The sequence below is a fragment of the Phalacrocorax aristotelis genome, chromosome 7 (genome assembly GCF_949628215.1).
Source record: "Phalacrocorax aristotelis chromosome 7, bGulAri2.1, whole genome shotgun sequence".
Lineage (NCBI taxonomy): Eukaryota > Metazoa > Chordata > Aves > Suliformes > Phalacrocoracidae > Phalacrocorax > Phalacrocorax aristotelis.
The window spans coordinates 29,740,936-29,760,020 of NC_134282.1; the positions used below are offsets into that span (position 1 = coordinate 29,740,936).

General features: G+C 40.4%; 1 protein-coding gene across 2 annotated transcripts in view; it reads left to right on the forward strand.

Annotated features, from left to right (window-relative positions):
* The window catches only part of RYK (receptor like tyrosine kinase), a 64,645-nt gene that overhangs the window by 20,085 nt on the left and 25,475 nt on the right, over positions 1 to 19,085 (forward strand). The window contains exons 4-9 of one of the 2 annotated variants that reach the window (XM_075099569.1): positions 2,038 to 2,172; positions 4,491 to 4,547; positions 5,962 to 6,106; positions 9,954 to 10,054; positions 12,505 to 12,639; positions 15,883 to 15,969. In XM_075099569.1, coding sequence (XP_074955670.1) covers positions 2,038 to 2,172; positions 4,491 to 4,547; positions 5,962 to 6,106; positions 9,954 to 10,054; positions 12,505 to 12,639; positions 15,883 to 15,969 — 660 coding nt within the window. The remainder of the gene's footprint in view (positions 1 to 2,037; positions 2,173 to 4,490; positions 4,548 to 5,961; positions 6,107 to 9,953; positions 10,055 to 12,504; positions 12,640 to 15,882; positions 15,970 to 19,085) is intronic. The other variant, XM_075099568.1, reaches the window with a different exon arrangement.

Consider the following 19,085-nt stretch of genomic DNA (forward strand, 5'->3'; position numbering starts at 1 on the left):
TAAGAGCGTAATTTTTCTCTATTAAACATAATACATTTACAGTCCTTCTGCAACAGTTATGACATTGCTAAAATGGTATTATAGATTAGAATCATAGAATTGTTTAGACTGGAAAAGACCTTTAAGGTCACCAAGTCCGACTGTTAACCTAGCACTGCCAAGTCCACCACTAAACCATGTCCTTAAGCAACGCATCTGTATGTCTTTTCAATACCTCCAGGGATGGTGACTTAACCATTTTCCCAGGCAGCCTGTTCCAGTGCTTGATAATCCTTTTGGCGAAGAAATTTTTCCCAGTATCCAATCTAAAGCTCCCCTGGTGCAACTTGAGGCCATTTCCTCTTGTCCTATCACTTGTTACTTGGGAGAAGAGACTGACACCAGCTGGATTTCACTCCATTCACCACCACTCCTTAGGCCTGGCCATCCAGCCATTTTTTTTTACCCAGCAAAGAATACACCCATCCAAGCCATGAGCAGCCAGTTTCTCCAAGAGAATGCTGTGGGAAACTGTGTCAAAGGTGTTACTAAAGTCCCCGTAGACAATATCCACAGCCTTTCTTCTCTTACCCTCTAAGCAGGCTACTTTGTCATAGAAGGTGATCAAGTTAGTCAAACAGGACCTGCCTTTCCTAAAGCCATGCTGCCTGGGCCTGATCACCTGGTTGTCCTGTACATGCTGTGTAATGATGCTCAGGATGATCTGCTCATAACCTTCCCTGGCACAGAGGTCAGACTGTCAGGCATGTAGTTCCCTGGATCCTCCTGTCCCTTCTAGTAGATGGATGTCACATTTGCTAACCTCCAGTCATCTGGGACCTCCCTGATTAGCCTGGACTGCTGATAAATGATTGAAAGTGGCTTGGGGAGAACTTCCTCCAGCTCCCTCAGTACTCTTGGGTGGACACCATCCGGCCCCATAGACTTGTGTGTGTCTAAGTGGTGTAGCAGGTCACTAACCATTTCCCCTTGGATTATGGGGGCTTCATTCTGTTCCCCATCCCTGTCTTCCAGATCAGGGGGCTGGATACCAGGAGAACAACTGGTTGTTTATAGACTAGATAATAGAATAGGTTGAGATTATTAGTCTGAGAGTAATATTTTTCCCCTTGTTTAGTGGAGGATAGAGATTTTCCTGAAAAGGAAACATGATGGTTTTTTATGTGTACGCACACACACAAGGTTCCTGTTCCCTTTCAACAAAATTATTAGCAATTGCATGAATTTTAAGATCCACACCTTTTAATTTCTCTAGCCTATAGAGATGACATTTCAAGATGTGTGGGAGCTGTTAATAAATTGAAGTTTATGGTAAGTTTTAAAACTGAGAAAAACTATTTTGAATATTTGAATATTCTCCTCCATAGAATTTATACTGGAAACAATTTTATTTGTTTCTGGAAACGTGCAAGTGATCATCATTCCTTGCTCATTCAACTCTGGTTCCTTGTACTCTGTTATATTTTATTGCCCTTTGAAGATCTAGATTGTGTTTTGGTTTTGTACCACTTTTTTGTGAAAGCAGAGGCTAGGGAATTAGGCTTGTTGTGTCTGCTCTGTTGGTGTAAATAATACTGGTATGTAAGCTAGAAAGTAAACAAAAAAAAAAATGTCATATTAGTTTAACCTTTGATTCCAGTCAGATTTGCAGAGGCCAAAATGTTTAAACTTTACAGTTGTGAAAAAAGCTAGCCTTCACAGCTTTTGAAGAAGCAATGAGGAAAACAGTTTTCTGTGATAACAGAGGTTTCTCTTGTGACAGCACCTTAGCTCCAAAGGTAATGGTAATTTATCCACAGATACAATTTTTAGTAGCCTGTAAACTTTTAATATAACTCACTTAAATTTAAATAGACACTTAATAGTTGTCTGAAATTACAAGGCATGAAGGCTAAAATACCATTTCTTAAAGCAAGTTCTTTAAAAACATACATTATAAACATAATTTAAAAAGACTCATATTTAAATATTCTTTGACGACAATGTCTGAAAAGTGCTTGAACTTAACTGCAATGCCTATTTGTTGTCTTTTTGCAGTGTTTCGTGTCGAACTCTCCTGCACTGGCAGACTTGACTCTGAGGTCACAATACTAATGCAGCTCAACTTGACAATAAATTCATCGAAAAACATCACAGTTCTAAATTTCAAACGAAGGAAAATGTGCTACAGAAGTAAGACATTAAGTTTCAAATATTAAAAGGCTTCTAGTATTAAAGTATGACAGGAAGAAGGAGTGGGAAGGTATATGGTCCAGGACAGGAGTAACAGTTCCTGAGAGGGAATGTTGGAGAGGATGGGAAGAAACCACGTAAAATTTTGCCTTTCAGAGTTGAATGGAGACTTTTGGTAAAAGCAGAAGCTGATGGATGAACAAATTCCCCAAGTGTTCTGCTGCAATGACTGACCATTTTACATATATAGCAAAAACCATTTTCTCTGTAGTGCTTGGAAGGAAGAAACTAGTTCCCTCAAAACTAGTTGAACTAGAACTCTGAATGTTCAGATTGTTTTAAGAATTACCAACAAAATCTACTTAGTTTATAAATTGTGATAAATTGGCTATTTAGTGAATGTAAGCAGGTGTTAGTCTTTCTGACTTGAGTACAGAATGATATTGGCAGATAATACAAGTTTCAGAAATCCCAGACCAACTCTTCTGTGTTTTGAATTGGGAATCAGCAAGCACGGTTTATTTTGGATTGCTACTATCTCCTGTTGCTTTCTAGGTTTCTCCTGTTGTTTCCTAGAAATTTTTTCATAGATATCAGAAGAAAATTGTTTTGGAGAATCCCAAGAACTGTATGCTCCTTAAAAATGGCTGGGATATCCTTTTCTCAGGCAGCGTTTGAGGATAGCCACCTCTCTATTTGCATGCTCCTTCTAGCACTGTTCAGTTTACTTGGAGCCTTTGAGGATGGTAGTTGACTTTTTAGAGTGGAGTTTGTCACTTCTCTTGAGTATGAATGTCTAAGGATGAATTTCTGGAAGGTGTGGGTGAAAAAGCTAGCGTGGCTTTTTAGCATATAATGTTGTGATACTCATATTCCTTGTATTGATGCTATGGGAAGACCATTCCTAATTCGAAGTGTATCTCTTGTTCTAGTGAAAATGGAGGTCTGACTGATAACATTGACATTTTAACCTTTATTTCATGTTTTCCTAGCTACTTTTTCAAATGTTCTAAGTGGGGGAGGTCAGCACTGCTTATGCATTCATAGCTTATTGAGCTGCTGAATGAGCAGAGGATGTTTCTATAGGCACTGCACAGTTATCGGGGTGTGTGAGATAGGACCAATTCCTAAATGATGCAGAAGTGATTTTTACAAAGATCACATTTCGGTGGGTTCAGAAAAATGTCAATAGCTCTTTGTGTGTTGATTGGTATAGAGCATCCAGGGATTTCTGATTTAATTTAGTGTGTAAGTTGAAAATATGCAGGAACTTGCTAGCAGTTTTGTTCAAAGCATTCGTAATAGTTCCTTCTAAAGTTTGGGGGGGGGGGCGGAGAAGAAAAAAAAAATCAGATTTTTCCCTCCCCTGGATTACTTTTTCACAAGTTTATCAGGCTGAACTGGCTTGCCAAGGAGTCAGAAGGGGCTGTGCTGGGGAGGAAGCAGCTCCTCACAACTGAGAGCAGGAAGGGGGATGGGCAAGTGGGGCTGTGCCTTTACAGCCACAGGGGTCCATTATATTGCCTCAACTGTGTGCGAATCCTCAGTGAGGTTCATTTGAAGTCATCTCCACAGCCTGCGTTCCCTCAGTCTGCACTGCTCCTCTTAGTGACCAGACTCATAGTAAGCTTAATGAAAATTTATCCCCTTTCTAAAGGACCACTTTCAAACATGAACCTCAGTGTTGTCCTTCTGCCTTTTGTTCCATATTTATGAGTATTTAAATAGGCATTACCTTTGTCATCCTTCAGTTTTAAAAGACTCATGACTGTAGCATCAGCTGAGAAGGCGCAATGCCCATGGCTACATCTCTGACCTCTTCCTAGGATGAGTAGTGTTAGGCTGGAGCCAGAATTTCTTCCAGAAAGTCAGGGTAGTATTGATTGAACATTCAAGAAGTTATTTTCTATCCTGTAGTAACTGATTCTGTGGGCTCTTTGTTTAGTGTCTGTTTAGTGTCTTAGCATACGCTCACATTCTCTGCACCTCCTCTTTCTATTGTCTGCTGCTTTGGACTTTGGACAAGCTGGAGGGTTTTTTGAGGTAGGTAGATTCAGTGGGTGCAAGCATGGCCTCAATGGACATATGTATCAGTGGTGAAATATCTGACCCATGTGTCTTAAAGAAATGTTGGGTTTTTTTATTATAGAGTGGTTAGGTATTTAAAATGGAAATCTAGAGATAACTATAGTCCTTAAGTCAGCTCACCTGGTTGGAAAAGCAGATTTGTTTTTCCATAAATGAAGCAACTGACACTCTGTGAAGGACTACAATAATAAATCCATACTAAACTTAATGGTTTTCTTTTATCTGTTTAGAGCTTGAACCAGAAGTAAAATCTCCAACATCTGATAAGAACAGCAGCAAGGCTATCTGTAAGTAATTCTGAGTGTACAACTTCCTTTGAGTGTAAAAAATGAAAAACTTGTGATGTTCTTTCTGTTTCCACAGCTTTCATTATGAAAACACTCCCCGGGCAGTCGGTACTATAGCCAGTATTTTAGTGGGGTTTTTTGCAATTAATGATTTTGACTGGAAGTATATACTAGCGAAGAGGAAAAAAAACCTATTCCAAGTCTCCTAACAACTTTTTTATCACATCTTAGGGGCTCTGGTTTCCCTATATGACTGATCTTTTTCTTGACTTTAGGACCTGTCTGGTTTGCCATTTTAACTGGTCAGTATTGAATAAATAGAATGAGGTAGTTTCTCTTACTCATTCCTCTTCTAGCTGGAAATATCATCGACTGACTGTGCTCTGACTCTGTAGTACCCAAAATGTAAACATTTTTGCCAGAGTCATTTTGGAAAGCAGTGGAGTACATTGCTCAGTTTTCTCTTTACCACCTGCTGTCTCTTCCAGGGCAATTGTTCTCTGCTATGCGTGATTTAAAATTGGAGATGGCTAGGGCTACTCCACTCTTCCTGCCTCCAGTCCTCTGCTGGTGTTGCTGCTTAGCACTAGCTGAAGGCCAGCGCAGCAGACAGCCTTCTGTTGCCAAGGTGCAGAATTTTGCTGTAAAACTCACCACAGTTGAGATTCTTCTGAGAAAGAGAATTAACTGCCCTGTAACACTGCTGCCTTAAGATTCAGGACAGGGGCCATAATCCACCCACCATACCCTACAATCAGGAGGAGAAGCTGAAGTTGTGTGCTCTGGCACATTCTGTCAGTGAGTGAGCACCACTATCACAGTGTGCCTAGGTATTAGTCTCATTTGATTTGCTGTATTGCTCTGTGTCCTGGCATGCAGGTGAATCCTGCTCCTTCAGCCCCAGCTAGCAAGTCTTTGCCACTTGCTGTGTTGGGGCTCAGCTGAGCTGGAGGCTGGGTTTGTCCATGCTCCTCCTGTGCTTGCAGCACGGGAGCCATGGAGGAGGGTTGAGGGGTTGTGCAAGGTACAACCAGCAAGACCAATAAGACCATTTTAGGAGGTCCCTGGCAAGCTTTTATCCTTTGGTAGCAGCCCTTCTTTTGTCCCAGTAAATAAATGAAGGCATCAAGCGACTTGCTGGGCCCTGCCCTGCTTTGTTGTAGCAGGAACTGTGGTGCCCACTCTTCTGGAGGTTACCATGGTCTATCTTTGCAGGCTGGCTCCAGCTCCTGCCAGACGTGGGTGACAGGGCACCAGGGGCAAGTCTGGGGACAGCAGTGCCGCCTTCCTGACACGTCAGCTCGCTGGGAACTAACAAAATGTCACTTGTTGCAGGGTTTGCTTGGGGATTTTTTTTGTTGGTTTTGGGTTTTTTTTTTGAGAGGTTCACTAACTTTTCACCTTTCTATTTCAGTTGATCCTGTAAATGCAGCTCCCACCACTTCTACCCGTGTGTTTTATATCAGCGTAGGCGTGTGCTGTGCTGTTATATTCCTGGTGGCAATAATATTAGCCGTCTTGCATCTCCACAGCATGAAAAGGATAGAGTTGGATGACAGGTATACATTCAAGCTTTTCAAGTGCATTTTTGGGACACGTTTACCCAGATCTGTGGGATTTCTGGTCTCAGAATGAGTACTCTGTATAGCTTGCAATTTCTGCTCTTGATGTCAAGCTGTAACAATTACTACCTGTGCAGAGTTGTTCTAAGTGCTATACTACAGAAAGGCAGCAGTTGCAGGCGCTCAGCTGTTCACAGGATGGGAGGGTTGTGGCTGTTGGGTTTTTGCCAGAATAGTTGTGTGGAGGACACGCACTGGGGAAATTAGGACAGAATCAGACCTACACAGATTATTAGGATTGAAGGAAAATCTGATAGATACCTGGGCACGCTGAAAATATTTGGGTTTACTGAGTTCTACAGGAGTTTGAATTTCGGCTTTCTCAGTTTTGATTGATTTACCAGTATTCACTTTGGCCTTAGGGCATAGTCTGGGAATTACAACTGGTTGCTTATAGAGCTGAAAATGGGCTCACTCTCAAATGTATTTTCAATCCAGAAAAATCAAATCGGCACATGCATGTGAAAAGGACTTGTAATGTGAACCCAAGGGCAATACGGTCAGCTGAGTGGGGATTAAAAACCGAGGCAGAAGGGAGGCTGAAGAAGCAGGTGGACTGAGGCTGTGCTGAGGCTGTGTGAACAAGCTGCATCAGATACAACCGTTCAGAAGCAGGCAGTTTTGAAACTGAATACTCTGGAAAACAGTCAGGCCCGTGGGTGGTCACCCCTGTTGAAAGGATATCTCGAATTGTTTCTGTTCCTGCCTGCAGCCTCTCAGAGTAGCTCTACCTTTTCATCTTATCTATCCATTCATCTGCTTCTTTCTGGTTTTCTTTCTGTTATTTACTCCTCTGGTGTCCCCAGATCATTTGGTTTTTGGGGCATGTCAGTAAGTAGTAATGGTTTCTCGAGGCCTGATTATCTAAGCAAATGACTTCTCAGCTTTCCTCTATTCATTTGTGCCTCATTGTCTACTGAGGGTTTTTAATTGATAGAAGATGTTAAAGGATGTGGAGCTTGCTTTAATTTAGAAAGGAAAAGCATTACATTTATAGAGTATGTGAAACGTCATTTATGAGTTTTTGAGAGATTGTCTCAGCCTAGCAGTGTGATCAAATGTCCTTTCACAGAGTCATTGTACTTGATTTCTGTGGAGGTGCAAGCTAAAAATTAATACTCTGTGGCCTGCAGGTATTAAAGAACTTGCTCTAAATCAGTATATGGCCTTCTGATAATTTCTGTGAAGTTTGTGCAGATCGTGGGATTTAGTTCCTCGGAGAGCCATGTGGTGAGTTGTTTTCTGACCCCAAAGGTGCCTGACCTGATGAAACCTTGAGTAAGAGCTGTGGTCAACTAGTGTTGTAAAAAAGGCGTAATAGAGGCAAAATGTGCCTGAAAATCAGGGTCTGAGGAGTTTTGTTGTCCGAACAGGCAGCAGGCACAGGAGCCAGCAAAGAAACTGCGAGGTGATATTTCAGTGTTTGTTTGAGAAACTGGTTCAGTCTTATTATTTAACCTTAGTGTTATGCACTGGCATTACATACGATCAGTGTAGCAACTAGTGTAGCATTACACACGATCATGTAGCAACTAGTCAAGGAACTTGTGAGGGGAGAAACTACTTTTGATTTGGTTTTGAATAACAAGCTCAAAATGTTGCTGTAAAGGGGTTCTGAATGAAAGATGATAATGTCATTAGGGTTAGCAACCTCCCAGGAGCAAGAGGCTGAAAACCCACTGTCCTTGCTCTTAATCTCAAAAACTAGAACTAAATAAAAATGAGGGAGGCTGTTAAATAGAAGCTAAAACCCAACAGCTGAGTTTACAGGCTCTACAGAGATGCTTTAAGAACATTGTATTGAAAGTTCAGAGCAAATGCTTGCATACGTCCTATCAAAGGCACTTGAAAAAGTGCCAAAGAAAGTTGGCGTGGCTTAACAGCAGGGTATTAAAAGCAAGAAGGCACCATTGAAAAAGCTGATGTAGTATACAAGTGAGAAAACTAAGAAGGTTCATAAACACAAAGAAGTTAAACCTAAACACCAGGATGAATCTAATAAAAAAAAGTTGTTTTTCAAACTTGCAACAGGCATTAAAAAAAACAACTCCTTTTTCAAAATTGCCTGCAGCAGGAAGGCAGCCAAAGAAATCTGTAGGGCCGGTAGGTGATCAAGTTACAAAAGGAGTTTCCAGGGGAGATAAAGTCGTGGCAGGAAAACGAAATGCAAGTTCTGCATCACTGTTTAATGCAGTGACCGTGCCAGGACACTTCTTTATGGGAAACTGGCTGGAGAGTGGATTACACTGAAGCAGCATGTAGATGCGATAGTGTGAATAGTTAAAATAAGCAGTAATAAGTTGCCAGCATTGGAGTATATGTATTCAGAAACTCTAAAGGAAGTTAAAGCAGCGTAGCTAGATCACCAACTGTAACTCAACCTCATGCTAAAAACTACGCTGGAACCCTACACCTGGAAGACTGTAAATGTGGGAATAACTTTAAAAAGGGTTTCCAGAGAGAGATTGAGGGCCATCTATAAATAAGTAAGCCTGATGTTTGTATTGTTAGTATTAGTAAATTTTGTTCTAAAGAAAAAATTCAGCAGGTGCATCTGTGATTACGGCATAATGGGGAAGAGTTGACTTGGCTTTTTTGTTTTTTAAAGGAAGCCTTGCTTCAGAGCTAACAGTGGTCCTTGAGGGCATCACCAAGCGTGTCTAAAAATCCTACAAGGATGGCTAGCGCTGCTTTGTCAGTGCTCAGTAGCAGCCCAAGAAGCAAATGGAATGTTGATTATTTGGCAAGGCACAGGGTTATACCCCAAAACACACTCTTCTTTGTTCTCCTGATACAGTCAGCAGAAGTGGATAAGCTTTTAAGTTTCAAAAAAGAGGGGGATGTGTGTTTGGGAGGGAGATCAAAAAAGCTTCTTCTGGCCCTGCCATATGAGCTAGTAACAGGTACTGCCTTTGCCTGCAAACTTTCTCACCTGTTCTTAGGCCATTACAGCTACAACTCTTTGTAGGATTTTGACTGTAAGGATAAGATGGAAAACATTCTGCTATGGTTTAAGATGTGGTTTGCTTGTTGAATACTATGTGCAGCTATGGTCCTTCTACCCAAACAAAATATCTCAAAAGCACATCGTAGGTTGTCCTGGAAGGGGCAACAAGTATGGTTAGAGAAAGGAATGACAAAATAGGCTAGGGCAGTTTGGTCTGTAAAAGAGATGTGAGACACGTTCAGTGGAATAGGGCAAACAACCATTTGCAACAGTGAACTAGGGAATATCTTTCTGATATTTGCTCCAGCACAGGAATTAAAGGGCAGCAGATAGAGCTGGCAGCTGGCGTGCCCAGAGCAAGCAAGAGGAGATCACTCTGGCCGAAAAAGCCAGTTAAGCTTTGCAGGGTGTTATGGGTGCTGCTCTGTTTGTTTCTGACTACTGCTTTTCAAACTTCTGTAGTTGTCGTTGATTCTCAGTGGGATGTTGGTACCATAAAACAAATGCATACAAGTCTTCTCTGGAATATAACAACTTTGTTTCTGGTATGACAGGGTGATTCTTGCATTTTTGTCACCTTGGTTTTTCAAAAGTGGGGAAAAAGTACTGGGAAATAGAGCAAATTCTGCAAAACACATAGGAGGAAGTTGTTGACACTCAAAGGACAGAAGTGCTAAGATTTTTGAGTTACAAATACATTTTAATGTGTTAGAGCTTTAAAAATGCCATTCTTTCAAAATCTGGCCTGGAAAATCTTCTGGTTTTAACTTTATGTTAATTTTGAATTTACTACAGTGGCAAGCAGTGATGTTCCTGTCTGTTTTTGTTTTAAAACAGCATTAGTGACAGCAGTAGCTCACAAGGTTTATCCCAACCTTCCACGCAGACGACACAGTACTTGCGAGCTGACACGCCAAACAATGCAACGCCAGTAACCAGTAAGTGTTAATCTAATTAGACCCTTGCAACAGACCCTCTTGGACACAGCTGGAATATTTGGTGGTAGGGGTCTCACTGATTAGTCTTTTCATCTTTTTGCTGCAAAAGAAATGAATGGGGAAAAGCTTTATAAGGGTGATATATTAATGATTTTTGTTTACAGCTTTGCTTTAAAGAACATTAAATAGTTTAAGAGCAGTGAGTTAAAAGGAAGGGTGGCTGGGTTTTACATACTCTGTGGTAGACTGATATTAGCTATGTTCCATGTTAATTCTGTAATTACTGGAGGTATTTATTATCTGCAGAGTAAACACTCTGCCAGTTATTGTCTGTCTTCTCTAGTCTCCTCTATCCCATATAGCATTACTCCAGGGAAGGGACTGTTCAGACTGTAGGGAAGCTGGACACACTTGGTGTGCAGTTCCCTGGCAGTTCAGTCTCATCTAAGGTTGGACTGACCGTGAGTGTTTGCCTTTTACTCTGTGCTGGCACTTATGCCACTAGGCTGCAAGATGATTCAGGGAGCTGAGTCGGCCAAAACCTGACTTCTTTTGTGGAGTGATGGGTTTTTGGTTGACTAAGTCTCTGAGGTGGCTTGTAGCCTCACTGTGTGAGCACCAAGAGTTGGTACTTAGGGGCTACGGGTCTACATGACTGGACACTGGAGGAAGGCAGGACTTAGCCCAAACTCAGTTGGCTTATGCTACTGCTTGAGACCCTGCTTTAAAAGATCTAAAGTGAGGGAAGGGTTTATATTATGAAATGCGAAAAATGGGGGAGCCTGGCCAGAGGAACAAACTATCTCTCTGTTAAACTCAAATTGCTGTTTTTTCAGTAGACAGGAAACTGCAAAGCTGGCACTCACGACCTTTTCACAAAGTGTAAATTAAATGGCTCCTGTTTTCATCTATTGCCGCTAGTGATTCTTCTCTTCTGTAATGCTCAATAGTTTTGTATTAATTGCCTTAAGAGACTTTTTTCGGCAATCTAACGAGTAGAAATGTCAATGTAGAACTGTTATTTAGAGCTAGGTAAAAATAATGGTTAAGGACTTGATTTTTTTTTTTAAAGCAACCAGTTAAGACCTAAAAGTCTCTCCCATTTCCTTCTGGTTGCATGTAGTAATGATACAGACCATCCCAATTCATGAGGGAGCACTACACAAATGTTGTGATTACTGTTCAGCCCTACTGTGTCGTCTTGTTTCCTCCTCGTGTGGAATGTGGAAGCAGGTGTTTACCAAAGATTGAACTTGAGCAACTCTGGGAAAGTTTTGGCTTTCTTCTAAATTGTATTGTATCTCCTTTGGAAAAAAAAAAAATATTTTGCCATCTGAGTTCATATTTCACTTACAAAAAACTGCCTTTAAAATTTTAGTAGAAAAATTTATTTTAAAATAAAAATAAGTAAATACAAAAAAATATTATCTTTCCACAGAGTTTGGAAGAGATCTTAGCATACAACCAGTTATTGAGCTGGTTTTCCCTCTTGCCCTCTGAAGTCTCTCCCCAGCCTTTTTATTTTCCATCTCTTATCCCAGATCACAATCTGCTGTTGATGTCCTATCAACTTCAGGTTTTTAGGTTGGCCCTCTAAGTGACACTGTTTGGTTAATTTGAATTATGACCCCTGGAAACACATTACTGAGCCTCTGGCAAAAGGAGAGAGGAGAACTTGTCATGAAAGTGGCCTGCAAACTAAGCCCGTGGTGATGATTAAACCCTCCTCGCCTTCATTAGTGTGGTAGCTGCTACGCCTAAACGGGACCTGTTTGCTCTGTTCAGTCTGGATTGTTTCAGAATGTCTCTTACCTGTTTTGGGACACCCCTGGTGGCACAGGGAAAATGAATAAAATGAATAAAAGAAGAAAAAAGGTTGGATGCACGAAATAAACAGGAAGAACATTCTTAGTCCTATCAACCTTGTTTTCACTAATGTTCAAATAAAAAAAAATTCCCATCAAAGTAATTGTCAAGATTTTTTTCTAGTGATTCATAAACTTGTACAAAAAATATTCAGACCTTTCTGACTATATTATTCTAGATGTCTAGAAGTGCCAGAAGAGGGCACTGGTAGTTTTGGTTATGTCCTGCTGGGGTAAGGCATCTTCCTCATGACCATGATCTTTATTTCCTTGTCAGGGAAGTGCAGTGTTGTGTTAATCCTCTTCAGTACGTAAGGAGTAGTTTTATTTACTTGGTGTTAATAATGAGACTTGACTGCATGACACTATATAGAATTCCGATATGGTTTTTCTTTTTTCCTGTGGATTATTATATTCATGTGTCTTTGTGTTTGTATAATACTATAATCTTTTTAAGATTATTTACTAAACTTTTTAAGTACATGCTGCTTGCATATGTTTATACCTGTAGGTGGTGCTGCAGTGAAGCGATGTGTTTGTGTTCTCATTGTAAGGGTATTTATATTAGTTTGTTTGGCTCTGCTGGCTCCTCAGGTTATCCTACATTAAGGATAGAGAAGAATGATCTTAAAAGTGTCACTCTAATGGAAGCAAAAGCTAAAGTGAAGGACATAGCCATCTCCCGGGAGAGGATAACTCTAAAAGATGTGCTTCAAGAAGGTATTTACAGGACTTGGATACTTGTTGGCTACAACATGGTGTATATTTTTTTTTTCTTTTTCAGTAGCTAGATTTTTCTGAAATTAATCATGGATGACGTTTCTGATCTTCGTAACTTTGGTGAATGAGAAGAACGATGAATGATGTTTGCATTTGGGGTGTGACGGGTGGGGAAAGCAGTTTCCAGAATTCATTAGAATGGGGGAGCAACTAATCGTGCTCAGTAAATCATTCATCTTTCTGTCTTAATCTAGTCCTTTAAATAAAGGTAAGGGTTAGATGGCTAAGGAATGAGGTAATCAGTTGGGGCTGTAAGTGGCAAAGTAACTCACTTCTGTAAGTTACTGCAGGAGAGCTTCTCTTAAAAAAAAAAAATCAAAACAAAAAAACCCAAAGCCCACAAAACCTGCAGTCATCTAAACTCATAATCTCAATTTAATGGCTTCTGATCAGGAAATCCAATCAGCAGATGCAACATTTACAGCTCTGATATGAAAACAATTAGAGATTACCTGACTCCATCTTGCTTAACATTTACTTTGGAAGTATTCATGCACAATGTCACTTGGTTCTTGTTGCTGTTGAATTTGGGAAATGGACTTAAATATTTACAGGTTTTTGTTGTAAATCTTTACTGCTGCAACTTCAAGTCTGTGTTCCCTAAGTCCCATGAGAAATCAAACTTTCAAAAGCTAGAGATCTGAGATACTAATGCTTTGGAGGTAGAACTACTAAAATCCCTTGCTTTACTGTCTGGCAAACAATGGGAGGATGCTAACACTCCCCATTTAATTTATGCCTCTAAATCTCTAAGGAGGTAGCTTTTGTGCTCAACTCCAATGTTCGTTGGGCAAAAAGCTTCCTTCGCATGCAGAATGTCCTCTGTGTTCCTTTGTAATGTCTGTTGCCTGTAGTTGCGATGTGAGTAGTCATCCACTGACTAGAAGTGACTCAGTACAGCAGCTATGTGTCACATGTTTAGCACTGAGTGACAGAGCTGCCCTATTCTGCGAGACAGCTTAAATGGCTGTTGAATGCAATGTGTACCCAGTTAATACTGGGATGGATCTTGGTTTCTTGGCCTCCAGTTGGTATTCGAGACTGTCAGAATCTTAAAAAGTTAGTGAGACATCTAAAGACAGATCCTGATATGAAAAATCATCAATTTTAGTTCAGGACTGTAGGAGAGTTGAGCCTCTGTCATCTAAGAACAAATGAGCTTCAGAGGGGAAGAAGCAACTAACAAAAATGCCTGCACAAAATTTTCAAGAATACCTAAGTGCTGCAAATGGAACTTAAAGATATTTTACAAGTCTTCGCTACAGATTTATTATAAACTTTGAGTAGCTTCCGTAACTTAACATACTTTAACATTTTATAAATTTAGGAGGTTATGGCTCTGCTGTGGTGTAACCAGTTGGAAAATGCAAAGCACCAGAGTTTGAGAACATGCAAAGGAAGAGGGATCTGTAGGGGCCTTTTGTATCGCTGGGCTTGCGCAGCACCTGTTTCTGAACCTGCATCAGGGTCATATTGTACTAAGATGTAAGCCAAAAATGTAGGTGTCTCTTTCAAAAGTCTGAAGGACTAAAGGTCCACTTGCTATTAACATCTGTTCCGCTTTAGCAAATGGAGCAGATGTTAACTCTAAGTGGACTGTTACCATTTTCTGCTGAAGTAGAGAAACGGCATAAGATGTTCAGTCTGGAATATAAACAGCATAATCTGCAAAAAGCCCAGGGGAGGGTGAGGCTGAAGTAGTGTGTTCACAGTGTGGTCTCTGAAAGTGATAGCACACTGGTGACACACACAATTCCTGTGAAGATACAAGTCTTTCAAGGTACCATTAAAAAAAAAAAAACAAAACACCAAAACAACAAAACTCCAAAGTGTGGGCCATACAGGCATGCTGTGAGTCTTACTATGTCTAGATATTGGATTGCAGGAAATTTATTTTCTAGTCATAACTGCTTTTATATGCTTCCCCATCCTTTTGATTTCCAGCATTTAAAAATAGATAGCCTGATACCATAACATGTTTCAGTAGAAAATGCTATCTTCCCTTTGACTTTTATGTGTATTTGTGTATCAGAAATATGTATTTAAGGCACTCTTACAATGTCTTCAAGAACCAAGATAGGAGGGTTTTAGTTTACTGTTAAATAACTCATGCTATATATATATGGTTGCCTCTAGTTAAATTGCTTCTTAATAAGGTTACAATTTGAGGATCCCTGTCTTGCAGGGTTTACTTTCAGTCCCAGGGTAGATGATAGAAGTGTTGCACTGTCTCTGTTAAGTATTTAGAAAACAAACGAGAACCACACTTCATGTCAGAAGATGTACAACCAGGCTAAGGCAATCCCTGTCAAAGATTGTTCAACCTATTCACACAGGACAAGTCAATGGGAAAGGGATGCAACATATTAACAGATTGCATGAAGGTGATGCACACAGTGGTGCCATGGTAATAGCGTGACAGAAAAGCGTTGCCAACCTCAGTTGTATAAAATGTTAATTCTGTGTGTGTTACCAAGCTGCAGTTGTTCTTACTCCAGCTGTTCAATGTAGCTCCTCTTCCTCTACTAGCTTTGTTAAATTTTTGTAAATGGAAAAACATTGGAGACGCTGAAAAAATAAACCCCCAAACAAACCCAACACCTTCTAGCTGAGGTGAAATATTTGCTCAGTGTGATACTGTTTTTCAAACTGTTCCATGTGTACTGGTTGATTGAAAGCAGTATTTCCGTGTGAACGTTTCCAAAAACATTTCATCTTTGAGAAATGTTTTGCCTGGAGAATGCCAGACCTGCTGGATGAGAAAGGCGCAGAGCTGGAGTGTTTAGTGTGGACGGTTGGCAAAAACTGAATTGCCACAAATAAACCCATTGTCAGTATTGATAAGTAATTTAACTGGATTCTGTTTCTATCATTAGTTCACTCAGGCTTGTCCGCCTAAGTTTTAGTTATCTAAACTTTCAGCATTTACTGCGTATAGGTCTGAATCAAGAACTGGATTCAGTGCTGGAGAGGTTGTTAGGTTATACATTTTTGACTTACTAGGGCATTCAGGACTTACTGCTTCAGGACCATTGCTCCTAACTTTCTGCTAACTTTCCTACTTTCCTAACGTTCCTAACTTTCATGTTAAGGTAGTGTTTTCTTAATAGATATCGAATTCTGCTAATGTTATCAGTGTATTTTTACCATGTAGTACTTACTAATTGTATGTTCTCTTCACAGGCACATTTGGGCGCATTTTCCATGGGATTCTAATAGAAGAAAAAGACCCCAGTAAAGAGAAACAAGTTTTTGTCAAAACTGTTAAAGGTATGTTTATGTAAAGGAGGGGTTTTTCTTTTGTGTCCAGTTTTTGGGTTGTGGTGCTTGCTAAGTGTACCAAATCTGTCTTTAAAAACAAACCCCTCTTCCCCGAAATATGCAGAAGGCTACTGCTTAAAAAGCAAATGCAATTTGGATGCTGCCTTCAGCCAGAGAGAACTGAAATCTTATATGGAAGAAAAATGTGTGCATTCTCCGACAGTGCGTTCAGTTACTGCGTCTTGAATACTTTTGCTTCTTATTCTTCTAAGTAAAAAAATATTTGTTTTTCCCCCTATCATGTCATTGTTCTTTCAATCCACAGCCTTTTCCCCTGCAAATTGCTGAAAAAGGCACCTGCAATGCATCTTAAAATCTCTTATAAACATGTGTGGCTGTACAAAAGATAAGACATAGTTTCTGCCATCCTTAAACTTTGCTTTTGAAGCACAAGAATTATCATTTAGAACTTGAACAAAGATGCTGTATTTGTATAAATTAAGAAATATGTTGCTGGAGCAGTTTAAGATAAGAATTTTAAAGAGGAAGGTGGGATTTGGTGAAGCTGCTAAATTTTGTTGTTTAATCTTTCTGGTACCCATTTATTCTGTGCTGTTTTTAAGAAAGATATATTGCTTAAAGAAAGCAACATTCTTTTATTCTTGGTATGTTTCTCACACAATCAGATATGTGCGTGTGATCATAATAAAAGAAAAGTTGAGGTGGAAAGCCACTTAGAAAAAGATTCACACGCACTTCAAGGGGAGGAGTTTATTCCAAATCAGGTTTACTTTAAGAAAGGTAGCTGAAAAAGGGGTCCCTACTTTTTGAAATGGTCTGAAGTGGCAGTTTGGGATGGACCCTGTTGCATTCTTTAGCTGCATGTTGTTCATGATGTAAGCCTAGCAGGATGGTGTGCTTTGACAGTGAAGACAAGTCTGCCTGATACCATACCTGCTGCTCTAATAAAACAGGTTGAACTTAGAAAAGGTCCAGCTTGTCAGTACTATGAGACTATGAGGCCCAGCTGTGATTAATCAACACAGGCAGTGTGAAATTAGCCTCCTTTCCTCCCCAACAAACCCTTACCTCCTAATCAGCCTGGTATGCCTGATCTGTAAGGTCCCTCCACCTCAGTGGAAGGGGTACCAACAGTGAAGTAGTGCTTTGTGGGCAGCAGGAGGGTAACCGGTGAGTAAATCTGTTGTAGCATCAAGTCAGCCAGCAGAACTGCTTGTGTTTCTGCTAGTGGGATTCATGGAGCGCCAGTGAGGATTTTGCTGCTGTCACTTTTCCTGCTCTTTTCTCTTGCACGTCCTCATGGGCATCCCTAGATTCAGCGTGACAGCTACTCTCATAGTCACAAGATACTTCCATTATTTCCTCACGAGTGCCTCTGAGGTGGTACTTTCTGTACCTTTCTGTGCTTTCATTCTGTACCCCTTTTCCTCCCTGTTGAGTCTAGAGAGGACTTCTGAAAAGTAGATATGCTGCCCATTCGGAAGGTGTTGGGAGCTACCATTTAGCATGATAGTGGTAGCTAGAACTGTGTCTGCTGAAGTAGTCATAGCCATAACAAAAGTAATGGTCCTCTTGTAAAAAGGAAAGTATTTTCTTGTAGTGACTTCTAGCAAGAAGTAATGGAGTATTCTCAATTAAAAGGTTTCAGTATTTTGGGAACTTTTCCTGAATTCTGGCCTCTTCTATAGCCCCTCCGTGCCAAACAGTTCTGACTATCATTTAGTTTTTATTTGATATGGATAAGTCTTTTGGAAACTATATCACGTGAGCCTTGTGCTCTTCTGTGTATGACGAGGTTGTCTAACTTGGGGCATCATTCACCAGTGTTACCTTAACCTGTGATCCCCTTTGTTGTGTTGTTTGGTGGTTCTCTGCCCTGTTTCAGAGTCAGCAAATGCTATGACTCTTGTGAGCCCCAAAATTGTTGTGAGCTAGGGCAGTTTGACATCTGTACAGCACTACTTAAGCATGCTTACTTTTTATAGCATTGGATTAAATGACAGTGACGTTTGTGAGAACAGATCTTAATTTAGCTGCCTCCCATCACTGCTTGTCTAATTGCTTTACCAAAATGGGCCTTCCAATCTCCTCTTAAAGCTTCGTTTCTCCATTGCAGTGCCTTGTATCTTTGATATAGCATGCATCCTCATTTCTCTATCCCTTCCCTTTGCAGTGAAAGATTTGCTGGCTGCAGTGAACCAGAGCATAGTCTTAAGGGAGTAATGGTATTCACAATAATCATTGTCTGTAGAGAATTTCTCAGCTTTAAAAAGGATCTATATGGACAAAGTTTTTAATAGATTTTGCTGATGATTGTCTGTGAATAATACTGTTTTGGGCAGCAGAATGTTGCTAGGAAAATAACTATAAACATTCTCACTTCTCCATACAGTGGTTCATTTGCAGTGTGAATATTAAGCAGCTTCATCTTTGTACCCTGGCTGTGATATCTGTGTATGCAGCTGGGTCATGTAATAAGCTGGGAATTTGATTTGCCTGGGAAAAAAAACAACCTGCGAAAATTCTCTCTTAAGCAGACTTTTTCCTTGATCTCGTTCATTCTGTGACCACACACACACTGCTGTTTTGGCACAAGCACAGGAGTAGGACAGGAACACAAAAGCGGATGGGTATGAGAACTGTTGAACTGCCTTAAGTATCTCTGTTGCTGAAGGCAAGAAAGGAGCCTGAGGGTCATGGAGGAGAAACAAGGGGAAAAAGGCTTTATGTAGCTGAGCTATCCCCCCTCAAAAGTTATGGGCTGATCCAGAACTACCTTGGTTTACCCAGTGGTGCAGTCTGATAAAATAAAGTCCAGTGGTACACTGAATGACAGAAAATAATGGGCAAGGGGCGTGGGGTATTCCAGATCTTCTGAAAAATGTGAACTGAAATTGTTTCAGCTGGTGCTGTGAGGAAGAATAACCTTCTTAAGAGGAAAATCACCTGTTGTCAGTAGGATCAGAGCTTGAGAAACTTAAGAAACTGCATTGGCTGTTTTGATATCAAGGGTAGTTGCTATGGCTTTACATCTGGAATGTCCGATAGAAAGAACCCTTTGGAAGGAGAACACCTGGACGTGGCAGATACAATTGGTACACTTG